This window comes from Sphaeroforma arctica, assembly GCF_001186125.1.
Source record: "Sphaeroforma arctica JP610 unplaced genomic scaffold supercont1.667, whole genome shotgun sequence".
Taxonomy (NCBI): Eukaryota; class Ichthyosporea; order Ichthyophonida; genus Sphaeroforma; species Sphaeroforma arctica.
The window spans coordinates 36,450-46,728 of record NW_014039891.1 but is presented as its reverse complement, the minus strand read 5'-3'; the positions used below and the strand labels follow the sequence as shown (position 1 = coordinate 46,728).

The 10,279-nt window shown below is 41.0% G+C and overlaps 1 protein-coding gene across 1 annotated transcript; it reads right to left on the bottom strand.

Annotated features, from left to right (window-relative positions):
- Positions 1-1,725: 1,725 nt before the first annotated feature.
- Positions 1,726-5,845, bottom strand: SARC_07930 (transketolase). The gene is made up of 6 exons (XM_014298110.1): positions 5,181-5,845; positions 4,829-4,953; positions 4,328-4,569; positions 3,857-4,064; positions 2,454-3,414; positions 1,726-2,197 (listed from the first exon to the last, which is right to left on the bottom strand). The coding sequence occupies exons 1-6, from the start codon at positions 5,400-5,402 to the stop codon at positions 1,886-1,888; spliced, it is 2,070 nt and encodes a 689-aa protein (XP_014153585.1). The 5' UTR covers positions 5,403-5,845; the 3' UTR covers positions 1,726-1,885.
- Between the last annotated feature and the right edge of the window lie 4,434 nt (positions 5,846-10,279).

Here is a 10,279-nt window from a genome sequence, read left to right as displayed (position 1 = left end):
TATATGTGTGTGTGTGTGTTTCTGTGTATGTCTGTGTCTGTGTCTGTGTCTGTATGTATGTGTATATTTGTCTGTGTCTGTGTCTGTGTCTGTGTCTATATATATATTTATATATGTATTTCTACTGCACCGTACACAAGGATTTGCGTTCATTTTTTATGCACTATAACGGGATGTATTTTAATAATTTGTTCGTTGTATATTAGGTGCTGTGTTTTGTTTTTCTACCATATAACGAGTCGGACACTCTGCTCGACGGACTGTAGTGTTGTTCGCATGGACAGCTTATTCCCCTCATCCAATTATGAGCTGGAAGTATCTTGGGATCGTCTACTGGTTGTCACTTATTGTGTGCCCCATATGGGTTTAGTCTTAATCACTCAACCCTTTCTTATTTTCCTTAATATAGAAAAAAGGCCGCGCCCCCAAGGCCGACGCCTGCTAGGACGCAACCGGCGGCATCGTCTAGCACGGTAAGTCTATTCTGGGCCTGACATATGCATATTTTTTTGCTTTGTTTCTTTTCAAGAAACTACGATTGGTCTGCTAGTACCTTATTCTGCTGCTGTGCAGAGTTGGCTTCAAAGGGCACATTCTCTTGGCCTTTTGCTGAATGCTTATTATATTTGATTGCGAATTACCACAGGGGACAGCTGGAGGACCGAATGTTACTTTCACTGCCGGATTTGGGATGTTTCCTGGTCTGATGTCCATGCAATTCGTAAGTATTCTTGACAACTTGCCTTGTATTCATTTCATATATATCATTATTATGGGTGAGTTTGTAGTTGTATGTTTTTTTCAACATTTTTGTTAATTTAAGACCCTAATTGACACCTATATTTGTACAAATACAGGGATCAGTGCGCACAGAAAGTTTATTCGGCGGAGGCAACATTGACAGTCTGTCACTGGAGGATCAACAACAGTTCTATCTGTCACGCGCTGTGATGTGCTTTGGCCTATATATTTTATTACAACTTTGTTTATACTGAGGCTAGAAAATTACCAACCCACTCCAAGGCTTGCTAGCGATCACGCGTGTGAACAAGTCAACTATGGTGGATCACTATAGAGTGCGTCTGAGAATCTGGCCATCCGGATGAGTTAATTATAGTATAATGATGATGGTAGATAGGTAAAACAACCCCGGCAACTAGCGATGGGTGTATTGAAATTAAAGCCCAAGCTGAAATTTGGCACAGATTCTTCAAAATTATTGCGCGAAGCATGCTGGTCCTTGTTAGCTACAATCTATGTCTGTTATGTAGAGACAGGCTGTAGCTAATTTGCTTTGAAGAAAATCGCCCAAACTACTGAAATTTTATGTCGGTATCTCGACGCTTGTCGCGAGAATAACCTGTGCATTTGAAGAGGTGAATATAGTAGATTGAGAAGCGTGCAACAGCACGTCCTCAGGTGCGCCGAACAAGATGAATGACATTGATATATTGTTTACTGATACTCTGGCTCAACTATTTCATACCGCACAGTTTGTCTGGAATCCAATTCGGCCTGTGAATGATTGTAGTAGGATACTCAATCCAAATGCTCTTGCAACAGGAAGGCGACAAAATCGATATTTCGATTTGCCATGTTACTAAAATGACAGCACGCTATCTGAGAATAATTTCCGCATACTCATTCGAAGCACGCATCCATACTCACTCGAGGTATGCATCCTTGAAAGGACCTATTGAAAACTTCGACAGCTATTCACAAACATATCTATATATTGTTGCGCTTTATTTATGCAGCGCTATGCTAGATTTTGCACTACGCGAACAAGCCTACTCAGATCGGCAATTTCTGTCCGGCCACTCCTAGAGTGTGGTGTCATTCTGCAGTGCTGATATACTCGACCGACCGCGTAATTTTCTTTATTTTACTCGAATCGGTTGACCAGACTTGGGACCGGTTTGCCCTCGTAGAACTTCACTAGACCATTGGCCTTATCTGAGATGTTTTCAGGTGTGAAACCAAAGTGTACGAACAACTTCTTAAGAGGGCCGGAAGCTCCGAATGTCTTCATACAGTGCTGCGCGTGTGAGTATCTGTCCCAACCGAAACCGGAAAGGGCCTCTACAGCCAGCACGGGAACACCTTCGGGGAAGACAGTCGATTTGTACTCAGCGGATTGCTCCTCGAAAAGATCCATGCATGGCATAGATACAACTCGGGCACCTTCGCCAACCAACTGCGGAGGGAAGACGTAGGGAATGAAAGGGAAGACGTAGGGAATGAAAGGGAAGTCAGTAGTGCATATAGCGTGCTTGCTCAAGTAGCGGTTCAATGGGTAAAGTTGCTATCCAACAAAAGAGAGGTTGTGTATGCATGTGTGTGAGATATAATAGAAAGGGAAGAGACAGAAGAGCAAAGTATGTCTACGCACACTATATATCTGATTCGCGCTTCATCACACGAACACTTAGGCCAATAAATAGGCTTCTTACTTTAGCGGCATCGACGCACAGAGGCACTTCAGAACCGCTAGCTACCAAGATGACCTTGGGCTTCTCACAATTCACAAGCGTGTAAGCGCCCTTGAAGACCTTGTCAACGGTGGATCCGTCTTGTTGGGGTAGTCCTTGTCGACTAAATACCAGCACGGAGGGTCTGTGTCCGTTCTCCATCGCCACGGCGTACGCACCGGCCGTCTCGTTACCGTCACATGGTCGGATAGCCAGACAATTAGGCATGGAACGGCATAGCGCCAGAGCGTTGATAGGCTGATGGGTGGGACCATCCTCTCCTAGGCCGATGGAGTCGTGTGTCATGATGTAAAGCACACGCAGGTGACTGAGCGCACTCAGGCGCACAGAAGGCAGCATGTACTGGATGAAGTTGAAGAAGGTCGCGCCGAAGGGCACGAGACCTCCGTAGGCGGCTAGACCGTTGCAGATAGCGGCCATACCGTGCTCACGTACACCAAATCGGAAGTATCTACCTTCGTACGAGCCGTGCTGGAAGTCACTGGAACACTTGAGCTGTGTCAAGTTACTTGGGGTCAGATCGGCGGATCCTCCCACTAGCTCGGGCAGAGCCTCGGCGATGGCGTTCAGCACCTTCTCAGAAGTTTGACGGGACGCTAGCGCAGGGTCTTCCGATGTCCAGGTGGGCAAGCACTTGCGCCAGTCCTCGGGTAGCTTACCAGACAGTCGTCGGGCCAACTCAACGGCTTTAGCGGGCTCGGCAATCTTGTACTGCTCGAAACGGCCCTTCCACTCGGCGTGTGCGGCGGCTCCTTTGGCTCCGGCCTCACGGAACACGGCCAGAGCATCGCTAGGTACAACAAACTTATCGTCTCCGTTGAAACCGAATTTTTCCTTCACTTGCTTGAGATCGTCGGGCTTTAGAGGTGCTCCGTGGACGCCGTGTGTACCCTGGATTCCAGAACCGAATCCGATAGTGGTCCTACAAAGAAGAAAAGCATCATTTAGTGGATTTGATATTTGTATTTGAAATGATAGAACCCGCCCTTATGTACACAGGTGACAGACCATCATTTAGTCCACCGCGCAATGTTTAGCCGCCCGACAGTTATATTTATGGTGCGTTGACAAGCGACATTTATCTGGCTGTACAGTGTATGTACCTATCACGCAGACTTTCCGAATTACAGTGCCATGACACAATGAAGGGTGCGGTGGAGAGTATATGCTTACAACCACACGCCAATCATGATGCAAATAGTAACCCAATATATATAAGACCATAAAGGCTAAAACTATCCATATCCTTGTCTTATATCTATTACTGCACGCTTTGTTGTGCGTGCATTCACGCACTCACACACTCACTGACAAGTATCTGCCACTGCATAATCTGCGTGACTGCTAATTGTCGAGGCGCATACTTGCAAGAGATGAGAGTGGGTTTGTCCTTGCTCAGTTTTGCCTTCTCAATAGCAGCCTCTAAGTCGGTGATATCCGAGTCGAGACCGTCAACTGTGATGGTTTCCCAGCCGTAAGATTCAAAACGCTTGGGTACATCCTCCGTGAATGAAAGACTGGTGTCACCATCGATAGTGATACTGTTATCGTCGTAAAGAACGATGAGGTTACCTGCAAGTGTGCATCGGACACGCAGTTAGATCAACATAGATATAATGTGTGGTAGATGCAATACACCTGATAGTCCAGCATTAAATGAAATACACCTCACAATCCATCATACATAAGATATCTGATGAACTGCAATAGAAAATGACAGATCACGCACAGAAAACAAATAAAGACTACAGCCGCTGCAGTGGTCACTATTCCACCTTTCAAATCTAAATCCGGTTACTCTGAACATCCAAAATTGAACATTGAAAATTACATACCTAGCTTCAAGTGTCCAGCCAAAGAGCAAGCCTCAGAACTGACACCTTCCTGGTGACAACCATCACCCATGATCACGTACACGGTGTTGTCGATCAGATCGGGGAAATCGGACGTGTTGAAGGTAGCAGCCATGTGCTTCTCAGCCATAGCCAAACCAACAGCGTTGGCCACACCTTGACCGAGAGGTCCTGTGGTCACCTCAATACCAGGCGTATCATCACGCTCGGGGTGTCCTGGGGTCCTAGATAGGGTAGGGTTAGAAAGTTGTTATATGAGTTGTGAACAAACTTCATCGAGAAAAAATAGCTTGAGGTTGAAGATATATATAAAAAGCGCGAAATAACGTGTCCAGAGATAGCATAGTACTGACTTATATATCTATAAGGGCAGGGGTATCGGAGGTGTACAAGCACGATAACGTGAGGTTCGACTGTTTACGAAGTGTCACGAACGACAAATACTTGCAAAACATGATTGAAAGCGTCAGAGAAAATACATACTTGCTGCCGATTTGACGGAAATTCTTCAAATCTTCCATTGAGAGGTCATATCCTGTTAAGTGCAGCATAGCATATTGTAGTGCACATGCATGACCGTTGGATAGGACAAACCGATCACGGTTGAGCTGCGTAGTCAAGGGGGGAAACGTAAAGTATAAGTAACAATTGTTTGCGTAACAATTGTCGAACGCGACCTTGCAAGTTTTGAGGTGTAGTGCAAATTTAGATGCAATAATATTGAGGTGCATGCGAAACATTCGATATATTGCGAGTGTATCGGAAATATTCGCTTATATGCGATCACAAACTCTAAACCACAAGTTATTAGTATATCTTTTTGACATCTACATACCCATGAGGGGTCCTGGGGATCGTAAGACATGAATTTAGTCCATAGAAGGTATGCCAAAGGCGCACATCCCATAGGAGCTCCTGGGTGACCAGAATTGGCCGCCGAGGGCATGTCAGCACTCAGGCATCGTATAGCGTTTATGCAGGTCTGATCCTTGTCCATGTCGTTTTTGGCCTTCTTGGGCGTCTGTGAAGATGATTGTCTGGTGGGGCGCTTTGACATAATTTTGATATTCTTGGTCTTATATATAAGTCCACGCTTTGATGCTTATATATTCTTGTACAAAAAGAGATACAAGGTTATGCCGTGTCGTTAGCACCAGCCCTCGTACTTTTAAGGATTTCTGTTCTGTTTATTTTTTAAAAATATCTTCAGCACCAGCACGGCAGCACAGCTGCATCTGTGGGAACTTCAGAAGTTTACGTGTCTCTCAGAGGCTCTCAGTCACAGTGGCGACTGGCGAACGAACACACTGTCCAAATTTCCGATAAAATATCTGCGGGACCGAAAAACTGTCAAAACTCTCACGCGTCGCGAGGTTGTTGTTATTTTACTGGCTCACATGACTCATCAGTCAGTAGCGATTCACAGATTCAGAGCCACACAGAAAGCGAAAAAGAGAACTCAGGACAGTACTCCTTTATATGGAAATCTTGTATTTTCACAAGTTATACATATTATAATAAATAAAATAGCTCATTTAAATATTTCCCATATATATATAAATATTAAAAACACTATTTACGTATATAATACAAACTAGAAGAGAAGGGAAAAATAAATAACACAACAAGAAGTGTGAGAATGTAAAAATAGTAAAAAATAAAATACATGGACCTCGACTCCTCTCTACAACAAGATAGTGTGAGAGAGAGAGAGGTGATACAATGTTGTACATAGAGCGAAACTTGATTTCCGCTCGAGACCCAAATCCTGAGGGCAGAGCCCAGAGCCCAGAGCCTAGAGGCCATGGTAAATATATATATATATATATAATATAAATTTATTTCTACATATATCATATACATATTTGTTCAATTAAATTCTCGGAGGCTATGCCGCTGTGCGGCTATGGTCATACCGTCATAGCCTTCTAAAATACAGATATGGTGTATTTTTAGAATAAATACTGTTCGTCGTGCGCGTTCTCGCTTTACGGCCCAAGCCCGGCAACTCGGCAAGGGCCAAGACGTCAAGCTCAAATTGCCCATGCGGAGAATGACCAAGTAGTGCAGTGGACATTGTGAGTCTGTGACTGGAGTCTGGACTCATTGAGGACTCTTTTTTTTTAAAGTCAGTAGATGTATGGCGTATGCCCAACGTTCTATTATAAATCGGGGGGTTTTTTACACGATGAAAAACAAATATGTATTGTATTTAGTTCATCAAATATTACATAAATAATATTTAAAAAAGCATAGGCTGATTGAACAATAAAAGTGCCGGACAAGTCTGGGGTTTTTTAGGAATAATCTGAAAGACTTAGTCCCACAAGCTGGTCCGAAACCCGAAAATGAACCCCCGGCCGAACGGAATTGAGTGAGACTGAGATATCAAGACAAAATTGAAAAAATACAATCCCAGATGGGCCCATATTGCCCCAGAAGCCCTGACGAATGAAAATTCTGAGGGACTCGATTTCAGAGTGAAAATCTCAACCACTGTACGAGTCTACAATCTAAATTATATTTTAATGAAAAATACTCTACAGAGCTGCTCAGCCTTTCGAAAACATTTAGAAGAAGGATATAATTTATTGATTTTTTAGACTTTTTTTATTCTGCTGTTATTTTAGTACATATTTATTTTGCTTTTTAAAATTTCGATGAGATTTCGGCACTTGCCACCTGTACTAATTGGACTTGTCTAAAACCCATGGGGTGTTGGGCCTTGGGGCTTGGGCCTTGGAGCTTGGGCATTGGGGCATTGGGCCCTTGGCAGTATTCAGCATTTGGCACTGGGCAAACGCAGAAATTCCGCAGTTAAAAAAAATCAAAAATTTATAATAAACAGCCTTCTTATTCAATAAAAAACTTACAGAGTCATGTGTACTACTTTTGTTTTATCGTAAGAGTCTTTCTATTGACTTATTATAACCACTCTTGCCTTTTTCATTGCACATATTTAAAATATAACCTAAATAGGCTTAGTTTAAATTTAGAACATACAATGTAGTGCGCGAATTGAGTAAAGTCGAAGCACAAAATTTTTCTGCAGCAAAACCACCTTCTTAGGTATAAAAGCCTGGTTTTATAATACACAGTCTACTACGTGTTGTTGACTCGGTAGAGTAGAAATACGGCCTCCGGTCAGTCTAAAATATCAAGAACAAATGAGATAACACAATTGTTCTTATTTGTATTTAATATAATTTAATACAAGTTCTTTAAGTGTTCTAAATTCACTTTGATGGCACCAATAGCCTGAGTATTTGGTATGACTCATTTACTTGGACTTGTTTGAGACGATAGTGGATGTAGGATATTATAAACTAAATTTTATAATCTCTAAACTACTACTTACAGGTTTTGGTCTTCCCGCCAATCTCCAAAATTCAATAAGTCTTTTTCTTTTTTTAACTTCTGCAGATGGAACTTTATTTATATTAGCTAATGTATTAACTTGACTTACGTTTTACAAATTAGCCATGTGGTCATGAACACTTAGTACTTCTAGTGAAAATTATTCAATAAAGAACAGCTAGAGGTACGTCCTGTGTGATCGAAGATATTAAGGCTCTTACCAAGAGGCAGTCCCAAAGATTCTTACACAAGCTACCACTGCTAAATCCTAACTGACCTAAATTGTTTCTTAGATTATATAACATAGTTTGAAACATAGAAATATACATCGAAGTATGCATATTTTTCAGTTGTTTAGTAGTTACCAAAGTATACTGCTTCTAAACTGTCTAACGATTGTTTACTATCCAGCGACAGGACTGTAAGTATTCTATACTACCTTATATTGGCTAATACTATGGCTAATACTACCCTAAAGTTAGCTACACGCTAGTTACTATCCCTAGACTGTAATTTCATCCATGTTTACCTCCAATTTAAAACAATGTTGGTGTTGTAAGTACCGAACAGTTCGGTAATGTTCCTGGGCGTTGATAAGAGTGCGAGAACTTCTCAGTGTGGACGATAACTGATGTGTGTAAAAACTAATAAGTTTGAAACGTTCCAAGTTGTATTGTCCGGTTTGTTGGCGAATGGCCGCGCAGGCTCGAAAGAAGAGGGTAATAAGAGCTGGAAGTTGGTAGATGACGATATATATTGAATAGACTTGTAGGCTCAAAATTAAGTACAGACACGATTTGATTGTCGGCTGGATACTCGAGAAAATCCTTTGGAGATAGTATATATACATGGTTTAGTTCATTCAAGAAGTTCTTTCTGCTGTTCACCGTTACATTGTGTTTTGAGTCGATCTAAGATTACAAGACTTTATTAATTTTCCTATTTTTGAGATATTACTATGGCTAAAGAAAATTCTAAAGGCAAGGGAGCCGCCAGCTCTGTGGACAAAGTACCCTGGACGGACATTTAGGACTGGACCAGAGGGCCCGACCTACAAGTGGAATTTTAGGTCCGTACCAGAGGACCGGATCTAAGTAGGATATTTCAGGACCGTGCTCAGAGGTACCGGACTTATTATTAAGACAGAGAATTTTATGTGAAAGATTGATGACTCAAAATTTGTCATCATAATTTAGTAACGAGGAGACGAAAAACAAAGATATGGGTATTTTTTTTGTTAGAGCAAATCTCAATCCACAGAGGAACGTGATAATAAATACAGCAGACTAGCCGATTGTAAAAGCCGGGCCTCCACGTTAGACTCTATGTAATAAAGGTATTCTTAAGCAGTGCGTAAACTATAAATGTACTCTTAATAGTACGAGGAACTTAAGTTTTCTAAATGGATTTTAATGGTTTTATTAATAAATACCTTTTCCATTTTACATATCAGATATTTGGACAAGGCCATTAAAAGGTCCCGGTAAAATACCAAACATAAGATTTGGTCTAGTTCTATTAATAGATAAACCCAAATCTATTTATATCTCAATAGCTCAACCGAAAATAGGTTTCTAGGGACAATTAATGTTAGCTAATTTATCCTCCGATCAGCCAACCAGATGTGCCAGTCTGATGAAGGCTAAGTCAGTAATTCTTGATAAATGACAAGTTATTGGTTAATGCAATAGCTAAGGATATCAAGAAGTATTTTTTTCTTTTTCTAAAATAGGATTTTATGAGTATCTCGGATTCGCCCTAACGAAACGTACTGTAGTTTCTAATAGAGCGACAACGTAACACTAAAAAATCCCTTCGGCGAAAACAATACTGAGAGGATTATATAGAGAGGCAATGTCTCAGCCTCACAATCCCTCAGAGTGTTACTGGTTTCACGAGGTATACCTAACTTTACTAAAAGTCACATTTCGTTTATTTACTTTGAATTTCACGATACTTAGAATTTAACTACGCGTTCTATTACTCTAAAGCGTTAGTATTGTAAACTTCGATGGAAATTACTAGGTTTCAAACTATATTAAACTAAAATACAATTTAGTCAGTTAGGATTTAGCAGTGGTAGCTTGTGTAATAATGATCGGGACTGCCTCTTGTTAAGAGCCTAAATGTCCTCGATCACACAGGGCGTACCTCTAGCTGTTCTTTATTGAATAATTTTCACTAGAAGTACTAAGTGTTCATGACCACATGCCTAATTTGTAGATAGACATAATAACGTAAGTCACGTTAATACATTAGCTGATATAAATAAAGTTCCATTTGAATAAAAGTTAAAAATATAAAAAGACTTATTGGATTTTGGAGATTGGCGGGAGGACCAAAATCTATAAGTAGTAGTTCGGAGATTATAAAATTTAGTTTATAATATCCTACATCTACTAATGTCTCAAATAGGTCCAAGTAGATGAGTCATACCAAATACTCAGGCTATTGGAGCCATCAAAGTGAATTTAGAACACTTTGGAAATATTGGAAAAAGAGCTTGTATTAAATTATTTAAAATACAAATAAAAACCAATGTATTATCTCAATTGATCTTGATATTTTAGACTGACC